Genomic DNA, 23,504 nt, shown 5'->3' on the forward strand with positions numbered 1-23,504 from the left:
TTTCTATGGACCGTGGAGCCGGCGAGGTGGCGGCCGCGGCGACCGGAGGATGTGTTCGGCGAGTCGGGTGGAGGCAGCGCAGCACATCGGGACGCAGCAGCAGCCATGACGACTCGCAGTCCGACTGGGAGGAGGGGAGCTGGGAATGGTGGCCAGAGTGTGAGCAGGAGAAGCAGGCCACCTCACGTGGAGCTGAGCCGGCAACAGTGAGGAGGATGCCGCAGTGACGAGAAGGACAGAGCGGCGTCGGGCAGGAGTGCGGGAAAAGCGGATCGAGGCGAGGGCAGACCCTATCGTGATGGCGCTGATGAAGATGGCTGCTGTCCTTGCGGGCTCCGTGCGTACCAGGCAGCTAAGTGTCTTTGCTGCTTGGTGCGCTCGGCTCGTTAAGAAAAAAGCATTTCACTGACTGGATTTCACTTGTTGTATTTGGTTATGTGACAAATAAAAATTGAAATTGAAATCCCATCCTGCTTTGCTCTCAGTCATTCTCCATTTTATACAGGATTTTGGGCTCTTTACATACAATTTCACATATTATAGTTATATTAGAATGGTTATCGAATCTTAATAATGTTGACTAAATCCTACAGGTACACCCTATCCTACACTGATGTCACGCTAACTCACCTGTAGTGTCCTGTTTTTCCTCTCCCACCTTCGTTGAATAGCGGTGTTACATTTGCGACCTTCCAATCCATTGGGACCGTTCTACAATCTAGGGAATTTTGGAAGATCAAAACCAATGCATCCACTATCTCTTCAGCCACCTCTTTCACAACCCTAGGATGTAGGCCGTCAGCTCCAGGGGATTTCTCGGCTTTTAGTCCCATTAGTTTTCCTAGTACCTTTTCTCTACTTCTATTAATTATGTTAAGTTCCTCACCCTCATCACCCCCTTGGTTCACCACCATTTTGGGTGTGCTTTTTGTGTCTTCTACTGTGAAGACATTTTTTTTAACTTTTCTGCTATTTTCTTCTTCCCCATAATAATTTCTCCTGCCTCAGCCTCTACGGGACCAACGTTTACTTTTGCTACTCTTTTCCTTTTTACATACTTGTAGAAACTCTTACAATCTGCTTTTATATTTCTTGCTATTTTTCTCTCATTCTATTTTTTCCCTTTTAATCAATTTTTTGGTCAACCTTTACTGGTTTCTGAAACTCTCCCAATCCTCAGCCTTACTTTTATTCTTTGCAACATTATAAGCTTCTTCTTTCAATCTAATGCTATCCTTAACTTCTTTAGTTAGCCACGGTTGGATCCCTTTTCCCATAGAGTTTTTGTTTCTCAATGGAATGTATTTTTATTGAGAATTATGAAATATTTCTTTTAACGCTAGCCACTGCTTATCTACCGCTATACCTTTTAATCTATTTTTCCAATCTACCTTAGCCAACTCGCCCCTCTTACCAATGTAATAGGCTTTATTTAAGTTTAAGACTAGTTTTGGACTGAGGCAAGTCACTCTCAAAATTAACATAAAATTCTATCATATTATGATCACTCTGCCCCAGAGGATCCTTTACTATGAGATTGCTAATTAACCCTGTCTCATTACACAACACATGATCTAAAATAGCCTGTTCCCTGGTTGGTTCCATGACATATTGTTCTAGGAAACTGTCCCAAATGCATCCCATGAACTCATCCTCCAGACTGCCTTTGCCAATTTGATTTGTCCATTCTATATGAAGATTAAAGTCCCCCAAGATTATTGCATTACTTTTGTTGCAAGCTCCTGCTATTTCTTGATTAATATACTGTCTAACAGTTTAGCTACGGTTAGGGGGCCTATATACTATTCCTACCAGTGTTTTCTGCCCCTTGTTATTCCTTCGCTCCTTATTCTACTTCCTGATCTTCCGAGTCAAGATCCTTTCTCGCTTCCGTTTTGCAAAATGAAGGCCACGGGATCTTTTACGCCCCCGAGATGGCAGATGGGGCCTTGGTTTAACGTCGCATCCGAAAGTTGGCACCTCTGATGGAGCAGCTCTCCCTCAGTACTATCTGGAGTGTCAGCCTAGATTACGTGCTCAAGTCTCCAGAGTGGGACTCAAACCCACGACCTTCTGACTCTAGAGGTGAGAGTGTCACCCACTGAGCTGAGGCTGACCCCTCTTAAACTCCAGCCTAGTTACTGGGGTTATTATCAGCATCTTCAAACCACCCCCACCCCCGTAATTGCCATTATTAACACAGAACAGTCCTTCATGTGATTAACAGCAGAATGGGACCAGTGCGCTCAGGTGTGAACTCGCTGGTGTCTCAGCAGGTGAGATGAACTGGTGAATCGTTTTTCACACATTGAGCAGCTGAACGGCCTCTTCCCGGTGTGGATGCGTCGATGCTTCTTCAGGTCCTTGGAGCATTTGAAACTCTTGTCGCAGTCGGAACATTTAAACGGCCTCTCGTCAGTGTGAACCAGCTGGTGTTCCCGCAGAGAGGTGAGATGAGTGAATCCTTTCCCGCACTCGGAGCAGGAGAACGGCCTTTCGTCAGTGTGAAACAGCTGGTGTTCCCGCAGAGAGGTGAGACGAGTAAACCCTTTCCCGCACTCTGAGCAGGAGAACAGCCTCTCGTCAGTGTGAGCCAGCTGGTGTTCCTGCAGAGAGGAGGGACGAGTGAATCCTTTCCTGCACTCGGAGCAGGTGAACGGCCTCTCGTCAGTGTGAACCAGCTGGTGCTCCCGCAGAGAGGAGGGATGAGTGAATCCTTTCCCACACACGGAGCAGGTGAATGGCCTCTCCCCGGTGTGAACTTGCTGGTGTGTCAGCATGTTGGATGAACGACTGAATCCCTTCCCGCACTCGGAGCAGGTGAACGGCCTCTCCCCGGTGTGAACTCGCTGGTGTGCCCGCAGGGAGCCTGAATGAGTGAATCCCTTCCCACACACGGAGCAGGCGAACGGCCATTTCATGGAGTGACTGCGTTGATGAGTCTCCAGCTCGGAGAGGCAACTGAATCCTATCCTGCATTCCCGACATTTGCATGGACTCTCCTCGCTTTGGTTGCACTTGTGCCTCCCCAGGCTGCACCTTCGGTTGAATCCACGTCCACACACAAGACACGTGTGCAGTTTGCCCGCATTCTGATTGCTGCTTTCCGCTTCCATATGTCGATGATATTCAGGTCCTGATGAATCGAGTGACTCTGTCAGATCTTTGTGTGAAGTTTGCGTTAAGCTGCCCGTCTGCAATTCCTCCCCTTGCAAGAGATGGTAAAAGAGGTTTATATAAGTAATTAATGTAATTACAGGAGAGAAAGTAAAGAAAAACTGGCCTTTATACAGCGCCTTTCATGACCAACGGTTTTACAGCCATTGAAGTAGTTTTTGAAGTGTAGTCGCTGTTGTAATGTGGGAAACACTGCAGCCAATTGGCATGATAAATAATGGCCAGGACACCAGGGATAACTCTCCTGCCCTTCTTCGAAATAGGGGGATCTTTTATGTCCACCTGAACGTCTCATCCGAAAGACGGTCCTCCGACAGTGCAGCACTCCCTCAGTACTGACCCCCCGACAGTGTGGCACTCCCTCAGTACTGCTCCCTCCGACAGTGGTTCTTTCCCTCAGTACTGCCCCTCCGACAGTGCGGCACTCCCTCAGTACTGCCCCTCCGACAGTACAGCACTCCCTCAGTACTGCCCCTCCGACAGTGCAGCGCTCCCTCAGTACTACCCCTCCGACAGTGCGGCGCTCCCTCAGTACTGCCCCTCTGACAGTGCGGCGCTCCCTCATTACTGCCCCTCTGACAGTGCGGCGCTCCCTCAGTACTGCCCCTCCGACAGTGCGGCGCTCCCTCAGTACTGCCCCTCCGACAGTGCAGCGCTCCCTCAGTACTGCCCCTCTGACAGTGCGGCCCTCCCTCAGTACTGCCCCTCCGACAGTGCAGTGCTCCCTCAGTACTGCCCCTCCGAGAGTGCGGCGCTCCCTCAGTACTGCCCCTCCGACAGTGCGCCGCTCCCTCAGTACTGCCCCTCCGACAGTGCGGCGCTCCCTCAGTACTGCCCCTCTGACAGTGCGGCCCTCCCTCAGTACCGTCCCTCCGACAGGGCCGCGCCCCCTAAGCACCGCCCCTCCGACAGTGCCCCGGAGCATCAGCCTAGATTTATGTGCTCGAGTCACTGGAGTGGGGACTTTGAACCCACAACTTTCTGACTCAGGGTGCTCCCAACTAGCCGCAAGCACAAGGCATTTCTGAGCTGGAAACAGCAACAGAACTCGAGAGCAAGAAAGCAGCTGTACAGAAGCCCGAAGGCCGAGGTCCAACAAAAAACTCGTGACCTAAAGAACAGATGGTGGGTGGAGAAAGCGCAGGAGATCCAGCAGCTAGCCGACAACCACGACGTGCGTGGATTCTTTAGCGCAGTCAAGACCATCTACGGCCCAAGCACCCAAAGACCTACCCCACTGCGGGCCAAGAATGGAGAGGTACTCATCAAGGACAGGGAAGCAGTCCGTGCCCGCTGGAAGGAGCACTTCGAAGATCTCCTTAACCATGACTCTGTCTTCGACACGAATGTCCTCAACTCCATCTCACAGCATGCTACCCGCCACCATCTCAGCACAACCCCAGCCCGGCATGAGGTTGAAAAGGCCATCCGACAACTGAAGAACAACAGGGCCTCAGGAGCAGATGGAATCCCCACCGAGGTACAAAAGCATGGCGGAGAAGCAATACTGGCGCAAATTCATTAACACATTTCTCTTATCTGGAAGGAGGAGAGCATGCCAGGGAATCTCAGACGCCGTAATTGTGACCATCTTCAAGTAGGGTGACAAGTCCGATTGCGGTAATTACAGAGGAGTTTCACTGCTGTCTGCCACAGGGAAAGTCATCACAAGAATCCTCCTCAATCGCCTTCTCCCAGTGGCCGAAGAGCTCCTCCCAGAGTCGCAATGCGGATTCCGCCCACTAAGGGGCACAATGGACATGATCTTCACCGCACGTCAATTACAAGAGAAATGCAGGGAACAGCACCAACCACTGTACATGGCCTTCTTTGATCTCACAAAGGCCTTCGACACTGTCAACTGTGAGGGATTATGGAGTGTCCTCCTCAAATTCGGCTGCCCTCAAAAGTTTGTCACTATCCTCCGCCTGCTTCACGACGACATGCAAGCCGTGATCCTGACCAACGGTTCCACCACAGACCCAATTCACGTACGAACCGGGGTCAAGCAAGGCTGTGTCATCACACCAACGCTCTTCTCAATCTTCCTTGCTGCAGTGCTCCATCTCACCCTCAGTAAGCTCCCCACTGGAGTGGAGCTAATTTACAGAACAAACGGAAACTGTTCAACCTCCGTCGCCTCCAGTCCAGAGCCAAGATCGTCCCATCCTCTGTCATCGAATTACAGTATGCAGACGATGCTTGCGTCTGCGCTCACTCGGAGGTTGAACTCCAAACCATCATCAACACCTTCACCGAAGCATACGAGAGCATGGGCCTTACACGAAATATCCGTAAGACAAAGGTCCTCTACCAACCTGCCCCCGCCCCCACAGTGCTGCCCCCCCGATTATCAAAATCCACGACAAGACCTTGGACAAGGTGGACAACTTTCCATACCTCGGGAGCCTACTGTCAACAAGGGCAGACGTCGACGACGAAGTCCAACACCGCCTTCAGTGTGCCAGTGCTGCCTTCGGTCGCCTGAGGAAGAGAGTGTTTGAAGACCAGGACCTCAAACCCGGCTCTAAGCTCATGGTCTACAGAGCAGCAGTGATACCCACCCTGCTGTATGCCTCAGAGACATGGACCATGTACAGCAGGTACCTCAAAGCACTGGAGAGGTACCACCAATGCAGCCTCCGCAAGATCCTGCAAATCCATTGGCAGGATAGACGCACCAACGTCAGTGTTCTTGCTCAGGCCAACATCCCCAGCATCGAAGCTCTAACCACGCTCAATCGGCTCCGATGGATGGGTCACATTGTCCGCATGCCCGATATGAGACTCCCAAAACAAGCGCTCTACTCAGAGCTCCGGCACGGCAAGAGAGCCCCAGGTGGGCAGAGGAAATGCTTCAAGGACACCCTCAAAGCCTCCTTGAAAAAGTGTAACATCCCCACCGACACCTGGGAATCCCTGGCCCAAGACCGCACAAAGTGGAGGAGAAGCATCCGGGAAGGCACCGAACACCTCGAGTCTCTTCGCCGTGAGCAAGCGGAAGCCAAGCACAGGCAGCGCAAGGAGCGCACGTCAACCCAAGCACCCCACGCACCCGCCCCTTCAACCACTGTCTGCCCCACCTGTGACAGAGACTGTAGGTCCCGCATTGGACTCATCAGTCACCTGCGAACTCACTTTTAATGTGGAAGCAAGTCATCCTCGGTTCCGAGGGACTGCCTAAGAGAAGAGAGAGGCTCTCACGGTCTTTCACATCCTTGCTAAAGTGCGGTGGCCGAGGGAATTCTCACCGTCCCTTTAATCAGAAGATCACATGAGAGGGGGGAGGGAGTCCCTTTCAATCTGGAGGGGGGTGGGTGTCCCTTTCAATGTGGAGGGGGGTGGGTGTCCCTTTAAATGTGGAGGGGGTGGGTGTCCCTTTAAATGTGGAGAGGCAGGGCCACGCATGCTCATTCGCCCCCTCACTAGAAGAGTATTTCTCTTTTTAAACCTTAACTCTGTGGTTTATAGTTTCTAAAGTCTCTGGTGTAGCGGGGACTGTTTATAAACCAGGGCCCTTAAATATATCATTTAGCTGTAAGGTAACTTCAATTCTGCGGTTTATTTTTTCTAGGGTCTCTGTGGTGTAGCGGGGACTTCTGCCATACAAGCGCCCTAGAGTATATCTTTAATTGGAGGTATTGAATTAATTTAAATTAATTAAAGGGTAAGTCATGTCAGGACAGCCCAGCCCCGTGTTATGCTCCACCTGCGCTATGTGGGAATTCAGGGACGCTGCCGGTGTCCCTGACGACCATGTGTGCAGGAAATGTATCCAGATGCAGCTACTAGCAGACCGCATTGAGGCGCTGGAGCTGCGGATGGATGAGTTTTGGATCTTTCGCGATGCTGAGAAGGTCGTGGATAGCACCTTTAGTGAGTTGGTCACACCGCAGGTAAGGGCTGCACAGGCAGAAGTGAAATGGGTGACCATCAGGCAGAGCAGCAGAAGCAGGCAGGTAGTGCAGGGGACCCCTGTGGCCATTCCCCTCTCAAACAGGTATACCGATTTGGATTCTGTTGAGGGGGATGACTTACCAGGGGAAGGCAGCAGCAGCCAACTTCCTGGCACCGGGGGTGCTTCTGCTGCTCAGGAAGGGAGGAAAAAGAGTGGGAGAGCAACAGTGGTAGGGCATTCTATCGTAAGGGGAACAGATAGGCGTTTCTGTGGCCATAGACGTGACTCCAGGATGGTTTGTTGCCTCCCTGGTGCCAGGGTCAAGGATGTCACTGAACGGCTGCAGAGCATTCTGAAGGGGGAGGGTGAACAGTCAGAGGTCGTGGTTTACATTGGGACCAACGACATGGGTAGGAAGAGGGATGAGGTCCTGCAGCAAGAATTTAGGGAGCTAGGTAGCAGATTAAAGAGCAGGACCTCAAAGGTTGTAATCTCTGGATTACTCCCGGTGCCACATGCTAGTGAGTATAGGAATAGGAGGATAGAGCAGATGAATGCGTGGCTAAAGAGTTGGTGCAGGAGGGAGGACTTTAGTTTCCTGGATCACTGGGCCTGCTTCAGGGGAAGGTGAGACTTGTACAAGTCGGACGGGTTGCATCTGAACCAGAACGGGACAAATATCCTTGCGGGGAGGTTTGCTAGCACTGTTGGGGGGGGGGGGGTTTAAACTAACTTGGCAGGGGGATGGGATACAGAGTGGAGCTATAATAGGGGGTGATGTACAGCCAAATATAGAGGAAAAAACAAGTCAGCTTGGAAGGCAGAGCAAATATGTAACGGCACAAGGGAGTAGGGCAAGGCTGGATGGCATTTATTTTAATGCAAGGTGTTATGTATGTAGCTTTAAGAGAATAACTGGTCTCAGACTGCAGTACCCACCCCTGTATAAAAGGCGCTAGTGAGCCTCTGTTTTCAGTTTCACTATTGACTTCCACCAGTAAAGACTTGTTTTGTTCAACTCCTGCTGTCCGTGTCTCAATCATTCACAGACATAATACTGGCGATGAGCAGATACGAACCTACCTACAGTCTGCACCACCTCCTGGGATCCATTCCTACAGCGAAGTGAGCAGAGGTCGAGGCCAGAAAGAAAAGAAAGTAAGAGGCAGTAGAAACGGGCGTCGACCGTGGGCATCCGCCCCTGTGTTAGCGGAGTTGAAGATTGCTGGAGAAGCTGTCGGAAGCGGGGCCTGGTTCCTGTCGACGGTGCTTCAGCTAATCGGGCTGGTGGCAGGTAGTACACTGATCCTTCCTGGGCTGCGGCGGTCGCGAACTCGAGCGGGTGGCTTGCAACGGGGCCGAGCAGCGTTGTCGGGAAGAGAGAGGGTGGAGCACACAGGGCGCGGCCGGTGCTACGAAGCCGGGCTGCATATAGACCCGAGAAGAGGGAGGCAAGAGTCCCACGGGGTTGTTCCACGACGGGAAAATAATAAAAAAAAGAAATATTAAACGCGCAAGGAACCGCGGAAAGCAGCGCTAGCAACAGCGGGGAAGAAGGCAAAGCGCGGGAGGCGCCATCTTAATCAGCGGGGAAGAAGGCAAAGCGCGGGAGGCGCCATTTTGTTAAATCGGGGAAGAAGGCAAAGCGCGGGAGGCGCCATTTTAGATTTGCAAGATGCCGAAGACTGGCTGTATCACTGCTTTTGATAATACAATAGAGGACTGGACCACGTATGTGGAAAGAGTCGAGGTATATTTCGAGGCAAACGAAATAGCTGATGAGAAAAAGGCATCGGTATTGCTAAACTTAATGGGCGCTAGAACGTACGGCCTATTGCGGGACCTGATTACTCCAGCCAAACCGAAGGCGAAGAGTTTTAACGAAATTGTTGCTGTCCTACAGGAACACCTAAACCCTGCACCGCTGTTGATAGCAGAAAGATTTAAATTCCACAGGAGAACTCAACATAAAGATGAGAGCAATGCTGAGTACCTTACGGAACTACGCAAGCTATCAAAGCACTGCCAGTTCGGAGAAGGACTGGCAGATACCCTACGGGACAAATTTGTCTGTGGACTCCTGAGTGAAGGAACCCAGAAGAAGTTACTATCAGAGAAAGAGCTGACGCTAGATAAGGCTTTCAGCGTGGCAGTATCATATGAAGCAACAGCCAGGGGAGCTGCAGAAATTCAACAAAAGCCACAGGAATACGGCACCCACGAAATGACACGGGGATTTGCAAAATGTTATCGCTGCGGCAGAACTAACCATGACCAGAAGGACTGCTGGTCCAAAGACAAAATATGCAAGCAATGCGGAAACATGGGATACATTGCACGAGTTTGCAGGTCTGGGAAGAAGTCCAGCGACAACAAAAAGGCTACTAAGGAACCGTACAAGAAAGTACAAAAGATGACGGACAGTAGTTCCGAAGACCAGATGAGCGATAGTGAATCCGGGAACAGGAGACTAAGCTGTCTCAAACTTCACAATGTAATCGCAAAAGAGGATCACCGAACCATTTGGGTCACCCTCACGATAGCAGGGTCCCAAGTTAAAATGGAATTGGATACAGGATCAGCGCTAACCGTCATGAATCGACGAGACTACGAGCGGCTATTCTCACACATACCCTTGAGAGAGACATCCATCGTCTTGACGACGTATATGGGGCAAAAAGTATACCCCAGAGGAAAAATAAGGGTGCCTGTCAAATACAACGGCAAGAAAATACGGAAATTGTATCTCTACATACTGGCCAAATGGTGGACCACCGTTATTGGGACGTGAATGGATCAGGAAGATAAACTTAGATTGGCACTCCATTCATGCAATGACGGTGGACGGTAAAAAAGATGAAGACGTCACTCCTGGACAATTGTCAACAATCTTAGCTAACGCCAAAGAGGTATTTCAACAAGAACTGGGCACGCTTAAAGGCGTAACCGCCTCGATAAAAATAGAAGAGAATGCAGTTCCCCAGTTTTTCAAAGCAAGACTGGTACCATATGCAATTCGCCCAGCCGTCGAGGCAGAACTGGAGAATCTGGAGAAGGCAGGCGTGTTGTCTAAGGTCGACTGGAGCGAGTGGGAGACACCCATCGTTCCTGTCATGAAGAGAACGTTAAGCAATAAGTCCGGGGAGCCAAGGAAGATTCGCATCTGTGGGGATTTCAAGGTGACGGTGAACCCAGTCCTTCACACAGTACAATATCCTCTTCCAAGGATAGAAGACATCTTCGCCTCACTGTCTGGAGGGAAGCGTTTTACAAAAATTGACCTAGCACAAGCATATTTGCAGATGGAGGTTGAAGAGTCCTCTAGGAAGTATCTCACGATAAACACTCACAAAGGTCTTTACCAGTATCATCAATTGGTATTCGGAGTAGCATCGGCTCCGGCGATATGGCAAAGAGCGATGGAACAAGTCCTGCAAGGGATTCTGGGGACTCAGTGTTACTTGGACGACATCCTTGTGACAGGTGAAGATGACAGTGAACACCTTAACAACCTAGAACAGGTGCTCACTAGACTACGGGAACATGGGCTACGAGCCAACTGCCCCAAGTGCGAGTTTTTTAAGAAACAGATATCGTATTGTGGCCACATGATTGATGAAGAGGGGTTACATAAGTCCCCTGACAAAATTGAAGCGGTTGTTAAGGCCCCAGCACCTGAAAATGTGTCGCAACTGAGGTCATTCCTCGGATTGGTGAAATACTACCATAAGTTTTTGCCGAATTTGTCGACAATTCTGCACCCACTGAACGCCCTGCTACGAACGGGGGTAGCATGGAAATGGAGCGATGATTGTAAGCGAGCCTTTCAGAAGAGTAAGGACTTAATCACTTCAAGGGAAGTATTGGCTCACTACAACCCTGCACTGCCGATCAGACTGGCGTGCGATGCGTCTCCCTACGGCATTGGGGCGGTACTGTCACATAAATTCCTTGATGGTTTAGAGAGGCCGATAGCTTTTGCGTCACGCTCGTTAACTTCTGCCGAGCGTAACTACGCCCAGATTGACAGAGAGGCCCTCAGCCTAGTGTGGGGGGTGAAGAAGTTCAATCACTACCTGCACGGTCAAAAATTTACTCTACTAACTGATCATCAACCTCTTGTCTCCATTTTCAACCCTCAGAAGTGCGTACCGATAATGACAGCACAACGGCTGCAGAGGTGGTCCCTTTTCCTAGGGGCACACCAATATGACATCGAGTACAAAGGAACTAAACAGCATGGGAATGCTGATGGATTGTCATGCCTACCGTTGCCGACGGTGGAAGAAGAAGACCTTGCAGTGGATCCAATGGAGTTATTCCACTCGACCATAGTCGAATATCTCCCTGTGACGAATGCCAACATAGAAAAGGAAACACGGAATGACCCGACACTATCATGGGTCTATGATTTAATGGTGAAGGGATGGCCAGCACATGGCGAACCACTGCTGCCAGCATTCTCGCCGAGAAGAGAACAGCTGTCAGTGTGCAGAGGAACCTTGATGTGTGGAGCCAGAGTAGTAATTCCACCTAAGTTGATGGATAGAGTGCTCAATGAGCTTCATGAGGGTCATCTGGGTGGGGTAAAAATGAAGAACTTAGCCAGAGCATTTGTGTGGTGGCCGGGAATCGATAGAGAAATCGAAGAGATGACCAAGAGCTGTGCAGGATGCCAGAAGGTCCAAAATGCCCCACCACAAGCTCCTCTGCATCCATGGGAGTGGCCCTCATCTCCATGGCAAAGGGTGCACATTGATTTTGCTGGTCCCTTCATGGACTCGATGTTTTTAATTGCAGTGGATGCACATTCAAAGTGGCCAGAGGTAATAAAAATGTCCTCAACCACCACGGAAAAAACTATCACAGTTTTACGAACCATATTCGCCAGGAATGGGCTGCCTGAACAGATTTGCTTTGACAATGGACCACAGTTTGTGTCTGAAGAGTTCCGGAGGTTCTTAAAGAACAATGGTCTTAAGCATTACACATCTGCCCCATATCATCCAGCCACTAATGGATTGGCCAAGAGGTTTGTCCAAACATTCAAGAAAGCTATCAAGGCAATGTGTAATGAAGATATACCCCTACAACACAAGGTGGACAACTTCTTGTTTGCCTACCGGAATGCGACACATGCGGTTACCAACCAAACTCCAGCCATGATGTTCTTCAATCAAAGACTACGATGCCGCTTGGATTTGGTTAAGCCAAACGTCCGAAGAGATGTGGAGAACAGGCAGTTTCAGAATATGAATGAAAGGCCGACCAGGAGTTTTAAGATAGGTCAACCAGTTTTGGCCCGGGACTACCGCACTGAGAAATGGCAGCCAGGAACGATTTGTACACGGCAAGGACCTCTCATGTATACCGTGGACGTTGGAGAGAGCATTGTAAGATGCCATGCTGACCAGATTCTAGAGTCACTGGAAAACGTCAACTCCACACCACGATCCGATACACCTGGCAATGAAATTGACGTACCAATTGCAGCTACCGCAGAACCGGTGATATTGGAAGCAGATGAACCAAACAACGACATTGATCCCGACTCAACATTGCCAGAAGAACCTGATACCCCAAAGAGGAGTTATCCAAACAGAATCAGGAAGCCTCCTCACAGACTGAACTTATAATTGCTTAAACTTAACCAATGTATCTTGCAACCGTAATTGTGATTGTAATTAGTTATCATTTAGTTGTTAAATGAATGTTATGTACTGTTTATCTAAAAGGGGAGGAATTGTTGTGTATGTAGCTTTAAGAGAATAACTGGTCTCAGACTGCAGTACCGGCAGTGACCACCCCTGTATAAAAGGCGCTAGTGAGCCTCTGTTGTTTTCAGTTTCACTATTGACTTCCACCAGTAAAGACTTGTTTTGTTCAACTCCTGCTGTCCGTGTCTCAATCATTCACGGACATAATACAAGGAGTCTTGCGAATAAGGTGGATGAACTGAAGGTGTTGATGAACACATGGGATTATGATATTGTTGCTTTCACGGAGACATAGTTGAGGGAGGGGCAAGACTGGCAGCTCAATATTCCGGGGTATAGAATCTTCAGGTGAGACAGGGGGCGGGGAGGGTAAAAGAGGAGGGGGTGTCGCAATATTAATTGGGGAGTCAAGTACTGCTGTAAGGAGGGATGATACCTTAGCAGGTTCCTCTAATGAGGCCATATGGGTAGAACTTAAAAACAAAAAGGGGGCAAGCACTTTGCTGGGAGTGTACTATAGGCCCCCAAACAGTCAGGGGGAGATAGAGGAACAGATATGTAGGCAAATCTCAGAGAAGTTTGCAAATAATAGGGTAATAATAGTGGGGGATTTCAACTTCCCCAATATTAACTGAGATAGTCAGAGTGTGAAAGGCTTAGAGGGTGCAGAATTCTTAAAGTGCATCCAGGAGAGCTTTTTGAGCCAGCATGTAGAAAGTCCTACAAGAGGGGGCGGTACTGGACCTAATTCTAGGGAATGTGGCCGGGCAAGTGGTAGAAGTGTTAGTAGGTGAGCACTTTGGTGACAGTGGCCATAATTCAGTGAGATTTAAGGTAGTCATGGAAAAGGACAGAGATGGACCGGAAATAAAGGTTCTAAATTGGGGGAAGGCCGATTTTAATATGATAAGGCAGGATCTGGCCAAAGTGGACTGGGATCAGCTACTTGTAGGAAAATTCACATCAGGGCAATGGGAGTCTTTCAGAAAGGAAATTGAGAGAGTACAATGGCAACATGTTCCCGTAAAGGTCAAGGGTGGGACCAACAAGCCCAGGGAACCTTGGATGTCAAGGGATATACGAGAATGGATTAGGAAAAAGAGGGGGGCTTTTGGCAGATACAAAGGACTAAGGACAGAGGAAGCCCTAGAGGAGTATAAAAAGTGCAGGGGGATACTTAAGAAAGAAAATAGGAGAGCGAGGAGAGGCCATGAAATAACACTGGCGAGCAAAATAAAGGAAAATCCTAAGGTGTTTTATAAGTATATTAAGGGCAAGAGGATAACTAGGGAAAGAGCAGGGCCCATTAGGGACCAAAGTGGCAATCTGTGTGTGGAGCCAGAAGATGTAGGTGGGGTTTTAAATGAATTTTTTGCATCTGTGTTCACTATGGAGAAGGACGATGTAGACATAGAAATCGGGCAGGGGGACTGTGATATACTTGAACATATTAGCATCATGAGGGAGGAGGTACTAGCGGTTTTAGCAGGCTTAAAAGTGGATAAATCCCCAGGCCCGGACGAGATGTATCCCAGGCTGCTGTGGGAGGCAAAGGAGGAGATTGCAGGGGCTCTGACACAAATTTTCAGAACCTCTCTGGCCACAGGGGAGGTGCCAGAGGACTGGAGAACAGCTAACGTAGTACCATTATTCAAGAAGGGTAGTAGGGATAAACCAGGGAATTACAGGCCAGTGAGCCTAACATCAGTGGTAGGGAAATTATTGGAAAAAATTCTGAGGGACAGAATTAGTCTCCACTTGGAGAGGCAAGTATTAATCAGGGATAGTCAGCATGGCTTTGTCAAGGGAAGATCATGTCTGACTAATTTGATTGATTTTTTCGAGGGGATGACTAGGTGTGTGGATGAGGGTAACGCAGTGGATGTGATATACATGGATTTCAGTAAGGCTTTCGATAAAGTCCCGCATAGGAGACTGGTCAAGAAGGTAAGAGCCCATGCGATCCAGGGTGCCTTGGCACATTGGATCCAAAACTGGCTTAGTGGCAGAAGGCAGAGGGTGATGGTCGAAGGTTGTTTTTGTGACTGGAAGCCTGTGTCCAGTGGGGTACCGCAGGGATCGGTGCTCGGTCCCTTGCTGTTTGTGGTCTACATTAATGATTTGGATGTGAATGTAAAAGGTATGATCAGTAAGTTCGCAGCTGACACAAAAACTGGTGGGTTGGTAAATAGCGAGGAGGGTAGCCTCAGTCTGCAGGACGATATAGATGGGTTGGTCAGATGGGCGGAACAGTGGCAAATGGAATTTAACCCTGAAAAGTGTGAGGTGATGCATTTTGGAGGGACTAACAAGGCAAGGGAATACACAATTAATGGTAAGACCCTAGGAAAGACAGAGGATCAAAGGGACCTTGGTGTGCATGTACATAGGTCCCTGAAGGCAGCAGAACAGGTGGATAAGGTGGTTAAAAAGGCATATGGGATACTTCCCTACATTAGCCGAGGCATAGAATATAAGAGCAGGGAGGTTATGATGGAGCTGTACAAAACACTGGTTAGGCCACAGCTGGAATACTGTGTGCAGTTCTGGTCGCCACACTATAGGAAGGGTGTGATTGCTTTGGAGAGGGTGCAGAGGAGATTCACCAGGATGTTACCTGGGCTGGAGCGCTTCAGCTATGAACAAAGACTGGACAGGCTGTGGTTGTTTTCCTTGGAGCAGAGAAGGCTGAGGGGGGACCTGATTGAGGTGTACAAAATTATGAGGGGCATAGATAGGGTAGGTAGAAAGGAACTTTTTCCCTTAGTAGAGGGGTCAATAACAAGGGGGCATAGATTCAAGGTAAGGGGCAGGAGGTTTAGAGGGGATTTGAGGAAGAACTTTTTCACCCAGAGGATGGTTGGAATCTGGAACTCACTGCCTGAAAGGGTGGTAGAGGCAGGAACCCTCACAACATTCAAGAAGCATATGGATGACCACTTGAAACACCATAGCATACAAGGCTACGGACCAAGTGCTGGAAAATGGGATTAGAATACACAGGGCTTGATGGCCAGCGCGGACACGATGGGCCGAAGGGCCTCTTTCTGTGTTGTATAACTCTATGACTCTATTATTAAGCAAGCAGTAACAGGACATTTGGATAAGCATAATTTAATCGGACAGAGTCAGCATGGTTTTATAAAGGGGAAGTCATGTTTGACAAATTTGCTTGAATTCTTTGAGGATGTAACAAACAGGGTGGATAAAGGGAACCAGTGGATGTGGTGTATTTGGACTTCCAAAAGGCATTTGACAAGGTGCCACACAAAAGATTACTGCACAAGATAAAAAATCACGGGATTGGGGGTAATATACTGGCATGGGTGGAAGATTGGCTATCTAACAGAAAACAGAGAGTTGGGATAAATGGTTCATTCTCGGGTTGGCAATCAGTAACTAGTGGTGTTCCGCAGGGGACAGTGCTGGGACCCCAACTCTTTACAATCTATATTAACGATTTGGAGGAGGGGACCGAGTGCAACATATCCAAGTTTGCCGACGATACAAAGATGGGAGGGAAAGCAGTGAGTGAGGAGGACATAAAAAACCTGCAAAAGGACATAGACAGGCTAAGTGAGTGGGCAGAAATTTGGCAGATGGAATGTACTGTTGGAAAGTGTGAGGTTATGCACTTTGGCAGAAAAAATCAAAGAGCAAGTTATTATCTAAATGGAGAAAAACTGCACAGCGCTACAGTACAAAGGGATTTGGGGGTCCTGGTGCATGAAACACAGAAGGTTAGTATGCAGGTACAGCAGGTGATCAGGAAGGCCAATGGAATCTTGGCTTTTATTGCAAGGGGGATGGAGTTTAAAAGCAGGGAAGTCTTGCTTCAGTTATACAGGGTACTGGTGAGGCCACACCTGGAATATTGCATGCAGTTTTGGTTTCCATATTTAAGAAAAGATATACTTGCTCTTGAGGCAGTTCAGAGAAGGTTCACTCGGTTGATTCCGGAGATGAGGGGGTTGACTTATGAGGAAAGGTTGAGTAGGTTGGGCCTCTACTCATTGGAATTCAGAAGAATGAGAGGTGATCTTATCGAAACATATAAGATTGTGAGGGGGCTTGATCGGGTGGATGCGGGGAGAATGTTTCCACTGATGGGTGAGACTAGAACTAGGGGGCATAATCTTAGAATAAGGGGCTGCCGTTTCAAAACTGAGATGAGGAGAAACTTCTTCACTCAGAGGGTGGTAAATCTATGGAATTTGCTACCTCAGATAGCTGTGGAAGCTGCGACATTAAATAAATTTAAAACGGAGATAGACAATTTCTGAACTGATAAAGGAATTAGGGGTTACGGGGAGCGGGCAGGGAAGTGGACGTGAGTCTAGGTTCAGATCAGCCATGATCCTATTGAATGGCGGAGCAGGCCCGAGGGGCCGTATGGCCTACTCCTGCTCCTAGTTCTTATGTTCTTATGTTCTTTTTCTCTTCACATATCTATAAAAGCTTTTACAGTCAGTTATTATGTTCCCTGAAAGCTTACTCTCATATTCTATTTTCCCCTTCTGAATTAATCCCTTTGTCCTCCTTTGTTGAATCCTAAACTGCTCCCAATCCTCAGGTTTACTGCTTTTTCTGGCCAATTTATATGTCCTCTCCTTGGATCTTATGCTATCCCTAATTTCCCTTGTTAGCCACGGTTGAGTCACCTTTTTTGTTTTATTTTTATGCCAAACTGGGATGAACAAATTCTTTAGTTCATCCATGCGGTCTTTGAATGTTTGCCATTGCCTATCCACCGTCAATCCTTTGAGTGACATTCCCCAATCAATCCTACCCAACTCGCTCCTCAGACCATCATGGTTTCCTTTATTTAAATTTAGGACCCTAGTCTCTGAGTCAACAACTTCATTCTCCATCTTAATGAAGAATTCGATCATATTATGATCACTCCGACCCAAGGGGCCTCGTACAACAAGATTGCTAATTAATCCTTTCTCGTTACATAATACCCAGTCTAAGATGGCCTGATCTCTGGTTGGTTCCTCGACATATTGGTCCAGGAAACCATCCCGTAAACACTCCAGGAATTCCTCCTCCACAGTAGAGGACATGAGGGGGGGGGGAAGGGAGTCCCTTTAAATATGGAGGCGGTGGGTGTCCCTTTAAATGTGGAGGGGGTGGGTGTCCCTTTAAATGTGGAGGGGATGGGTTTCCCTTTAAATGTGGAGGGGGTGGGTTTCCCTTTAAATGTGGAGGGGGTGGGTTTCCCTTTAAATGTGGAGGGGGTGGGTGTCCCTTTAAATGTGGAGGGGGTGGGTTTCCCTTTAAATGTGGAGGGGGTGGGTTTCCCTTTAAATGTGGAGGGGGTGGGTTTCCCTTTAAATGTGGAGGGGCTGGGTGTCCCTTTAAATGTGGAGGGGGTGGGTGTCCCTTTAAATGTGGAGAGGCGGGGCCGCGCATGCTCATTCGGCCCCCTCACCACAACACGAAGCTGCCAGTGCGCCTGCGCGGGGCCTCCGGGGAGCAGACGGAAGCCCGGGTCCGGGGGAGAGGCGGAATCAGCGGCCGGGTAAAGTAAAGTGTTGGGGAATCGATTTAAATCGAGGTGAGGGGGGGAGCGGAGAGCGAGATTATGAAGTAAAATATGAGAAAAACCAAACCTGAGACTCGGGCGGGCCGGATCTCCGCAGACGCCGAACGGAGCCGATTGAACCGCGCGGGGTGGCGGAGTGAGCCAGAGCAATGTGATTCTGACTGACAGGAGTGCTGACCAATAGGAGCAGGGCTGAGCTGGGAGGACTGAACTGGACGGCCTGGTCCTCCAACCAATGGCGGCGCGGCAAGGGGGCGGGGCCTCCTCTCCAGCTCAGGTGCGCTGGGGCCGATTGTGACGCGCTGTCCCCAGGTGAGAGCAGCTCAGTCAGCACAGAGCTGGGGCTGGAATCTGGGAGAGGGGCCGCAGGCAGCGGGCCTGGCAAAGGGGCACAAGCTTCACAATACAAGCTTCTTTCAAATGCAAAATTGTTTCCTGCAGACAGCCTTGGTCACTCTGCAAAAAAAACTGTAACAATTCATCATAACTCCCCTGCTTTAGGAGAGGCGTAGAGTGCAAAAGCAAGGACTACTTGCATGCCAAACAACAGAAGCAACATGCGATAGACAGAGCTAAGCGATCTCACAACCATCGGATCAAATTAAAGCTCTGCAGTCCTGCCACATCCAGTCATGAGTGGTGGTGGACAATTAAACAGTTAACAGGAGGAGGAGGCTCCAAAAATATCCCCATCCTCAATGATGGTGGAGCCCAGCACGTGAGTGCAAAAGACAAGGCTGAAGCATTTGCAACTATCTTCAGCCAGAAGGGCTGAGTGGACGATCCATCTCGGCCTCCTCCTGAGGTCCCCAGCATCACAGATGCCAGTCTTCAGCCCATTCAATTCACTCCACGTGATGTCAGGAAACGGCTGAAGACACTGGATACTGCAAAGGCTATGGGCCCTGACAACATTCCGGCAATAGTACTGAAGACTTGTGCTCCAGAACGAGCTGTGCCCCTAGCCAAGCTGTTCCAGTACAGCTACAACACTGGCATCTACCCGGCAATGTGGAAAATTGCCCAAGTATGTCCTGTCTACAAAAAGCAGGACAAATCCGACCCGGCCAATTACCATCCCATCAGTCTACTCTCAATCATCAGCAAAGTGATGGAAGGTGTCGTCGACAGTGCTATCAAGTGGCACTTACTCAGCAATAACCTGCTAACTGACGCCCAGTTTGGGTTCTGCCAGGGCCACTCAGCTCCTGACCTCATTACAGCCTTGATCCAAACATGGACAAAAGAGCTGAACTCAAGAGGTGAGGTGAGAGTGACTGCCCTTCACATCAAGGCAGCATTTGATCGAGTGTGGCATCAAGGAGCCCTAGCAAAACTGAAGTCAATGGGAATCAAGGGGAAAGCTCTCCATTGGTTGGAATCATACCTAGCACAAAGGAAGTTGGCTGTGGTTGTTGGAGATCATTCATCTCAATCACATGACATCACTGCAGGAGTTCCTCAGGGCAGTGTCCTAGGCCCAACCATCTTCAGCTGTTTCATCAATGACCTTCCCTCCATCATAAGGTCAGAAGTGGGGATGTTCGCTGATGATTGCACACTGTTCAGCACCATTCGAGACTCGTCAGATACTGACGCAGTCCGTGTCCATATGCAGCAAGACCTGGACAACATTCAGACTTGGGCTGACAAGTGGCAAGTGACATTCGCACCACACAAGTGCCAGGCAATGACCATCTCCAACAAGCGAGACTCTAACCATCTCCCCTTGACATTCAATGGCATTACCATCGCTGAATCCCCCACTATCAACATCCTGGGGGTTACCATTGATCAGAAACTGAACTGGACCAGCCATATAAATACTGTGGCTACAAGAGCAGGCCAGAGGCTGGGAATTCTGCAGCGAGTGTCTCACCTCCTGACTCCCCAAAGCCTTTCCACCATCTACAAGGCACAAGTCAGGAGTGTGATGGAATACTCTCCACTTGCCTGGTTGAGTGCAGCTCCAACAACACTCAAGAAGCTCGACACCATTCAGGATAAAGCAGCCCGCTTGATTGGCACTCCATCCACCACCTTCAACATTCACTCCCTCCACCACCGGCGCACTGTGGCTGCAGTGTGTACCATCTACAAGATGCACTGCAGCAACTCGCCAAAGCTCCTTTAACAGCACCTTCCAAACTCGCGACCTCTACCACTTCGAAGGACAAGGGCAGCAGACACATGGGAACATCACCACCTACAAGTTCCCCTCCAAGCCACACACCATCCTGACTTGGACCTGTATCGCCGTTCCTTCACTGTCGCTGGGCCAAAATCCTGGAACTCCCTTCCTAACAGCATTGTGGGTGTACCTACACCATATGGACTGCAGCGGTTCAAGAAGACGGCTCACCCCCACCTTCTCAAGGGCAATTAGGGATGGGCACTGAATGCAAGCCTAGCCAGCGACGCCCACATTCCATCAATGAATTAAAAAAAAAGATTGGGTCGATTGGACTTGTACTCGCTGGAGTTTAGAAGAATGAGAGGTGATCTCATTGAAACTTATAAAATACTAACAGGACTAGACAGACTAGATGCAGGAAGGATGTTCCCGATGGTCGGGGAGTCCAGAACCAGGGGACACAGTCTGAGGATAAAGGGTAGGCCATTTAGGACAGAAATGAGGAGGAATTTCTTCACCCAGAGAGTGGTGAACCTGTGGAATTCTCTACCACAGAAGGCGGTGGAGGCCAGCTCATTAAATATATTCAAGAAGGAGTTGGATATATTTCTTAAGGCTAAAGGGATCAAGGGGTATGGGGAGAAAGCAGGGACCGGGTACTGAATTTGGATGATCAGCCATGATCGCATTGAATGGCGGAGCAGGCTCGAGGGGCCGAATGGCCTACTCCTGCTCCTATCTTCTATGTTTCTATGTAGTGAATTCCACAGGTTCACCACTCCTCTGGGTGAAGAAATTCCTCCTCATCTCTGTCCTAAATGGCTTACCCCTTATCTTTAGACTGTGACCCCTGGTTCTGCACTCCCCCACCATCGGGAACATCCTTCCTGCATCTAGTCTGTCTAGTCCTGTTAGAATTTCATAAGTTTCAATGAGATCCCCTCTCATTCTTCTAAACTCCAGCGAGTATAAGCCCAATCAACCCAATCTCTCCTCATACATCATTCCTGCCATCCCAGGTGTCAGCCTGGTGAATCTTCGCTGCACTCCCTCCATGGCAAGAACATCCTTCCTCAGATAAGGCGACCAAAACTGCACACAATACTCAAGGTGTGGTCTCACCAAGGCCCTGTACAGCTGCAGCGAGACATCCTTGTTCCTGTACTCAAACCCTCTCGCTACAAAGGCCAACATACCATTTGCCTTCTTAACCGCCTGCTGCACCTGCATGCTTACCTTCAGCGACTGGTGCACAAGGACACCCAGGTCTCGTTGCACTTCCCCTTCTCCCAATCTATTGCTATTCAGATAATAATCTGCCTTCCTGTTTTTGCCACCAAAGTGGATAACCTCGCATTTATCCACATTATACTGCATCTGCCATGCTTCTGCCCAATCACCCAACCTGTCCAAATCATCCTGGAGTTTCTCAGCATCCTCCTCACAGCACATCACTGTCTGGGTGAAGAAATTCCTTCTCATCTCTGTCCTAAATGGCTTACCCCTTATCCTTAGACTGTGAGCCCTGGTTCTGGACTCCCCGACCATCGAGATCCCCTTGTGGTGTCGACTGACTGCGGCGTGTCAGCCAATGAGGTGCAGGAATGGCGGGACCAGGGGCCAGGACTGACAGCAAGCAGGAACTAACTCAATTAAATACCTGCAGCCCAAAAAGAACTTTTATTTCATCAGCCAAAAAACAGCAAAGCAAATAAGATTTGCTGAGTCAGCAAAGCCTATTTTAAAGAATTCTAGAGCGATATCGCTGATCTGTGCTCGGACCCCAGCTATTCACAATATATATATAAATGATCTAGACGAGGGAACTAGATGTAATATCTCCAAGTTTGCAGACAACACAAAGCTGGTTGGGCGTGTGTGTTGGCCTTCGTAGCGAGAGGGTTCGAGTACAGGAGCAGGGATGTCTTGCTGCAGTTGTACAGGGCCTTGGTGAGACCACACCTTGAGTATTGTGTGCAGTTTTGGTCGCCTTATCTGAGGAAGGATGTTCTTGCCATGGAGGGAGTGCAGCGAAGATTCACCAGGCTGACACCTGGGATGGCAGGAATGACGTATGAGGAGAGATTGGGTCGATTGGGCTTATATTCGCTGGAGTTTAGAAGAATGAGAGGGGATCTTACTGAAACTTATAAAATTCTAACAGGACTGGACAGACTAGATGCAGGAAGGATGTTCCCGATGGCGGGGGAGTCCAGAACCAGGGGTCACAGTCTAAGGATAAGGGGTAAGCCATTTAGGACTGAGATGACGAGGAATTTCTTCACCCAGAGAGTGGTGAACCTGTGGAATTCTCTGCCACACAAGGCAGTTGAGGCCAATTCATTAAATATATTCAAGAAGGAGTTGGATATATTTCTTAAGGCTAAAGGGATCAAGGGATATGGGGAGAAAGCAGGGATAGGGTACTGAATTTGGATGATCAGCCATGATCTCATTAAAGGGCTGAATGGTCTACTCCTGCTCCTATCTTCTATGTTTCTATGTTTTTATGATCACTACCCCCACAATGCTCTCCCACTGATACCCCTTCCACCTGCCCAGCTAAGGTTAAGGGGAGATCTGATAGAGGGGGTCAAAACCATGAAGGGTTTGGATAGAGTAAATACGGAGAAACTGTTTCCAGTGGCTGGAGGGTCGGTAACCAGAGGACACAGATTTCAGGCAAAAGAACCAGAGGCGACATGAGGAAACAGATTTTAAACACTGCCAGTTATGATCTGGAACGCGCTGCCTGGAAGGGCGGTGGAAGCAGATTCAATAGTAACTCTCAAAAAAGAAGTGGGTAAATACTTGAAGGGGAGACATTTACAGGGCGAGGGGGAAAGAGCAGTGGGGAGTGGGACTAATCGGAGAGCTCGACCAAAGAGCCGGCACAGGCACGGTGGGCCGAATGGCCTCCTTCTGTGCTGTTTCATTCGATGGTTCCGTCCCCATAATGAGACCTTCTCAGCCCCGGTGACCTCCTGGTGGGTGGTGAATCTTTGGAATTCTCTGCCCCATCTCTCTCTT

At 49.2% G+C, this 23,504-nt stretch overlaps 1 protein-coding gene across 1 annotated transcript in view; it reads right to left on the minus strand.

Annotated features, from left to right (window-relative positions):
• Positions 1-473: 473 nt before the first annotated feature.
• The window catches only part of LOC147118254 (uncharacterized), a 183,295-nt gene continuing 160,264 nt past the window's right edge, over positions 474-23,504 (minus strand). The window contains exon 5 of the mRNA XM_085983689.1: positions 474-2,961. Within this exon, the coding sequence (XP_085839815.1) occupies positions 2,247-2,961 (715 nt within the window). The 3' untranslated portion in view covers positions 474-2,246. The remainder of the gene's footprint in view (positions 2,962-23,504) is intronic.

Source organism: Somniosus microcephalus, chromosome 4 (assembly GCF_052327205.1).
Source record: "Somniosus microcephalus isolate GS21.2 chromosome 4, FLI_Smic_1.0, whole genome shotgun sequence".
Lineage (NCBI taxonomy): Eukaryota > Metazoa > Chordata > Chondrichthyes > Squaliformes > Somniosidae > Somniosus > Somniosus microcephalus.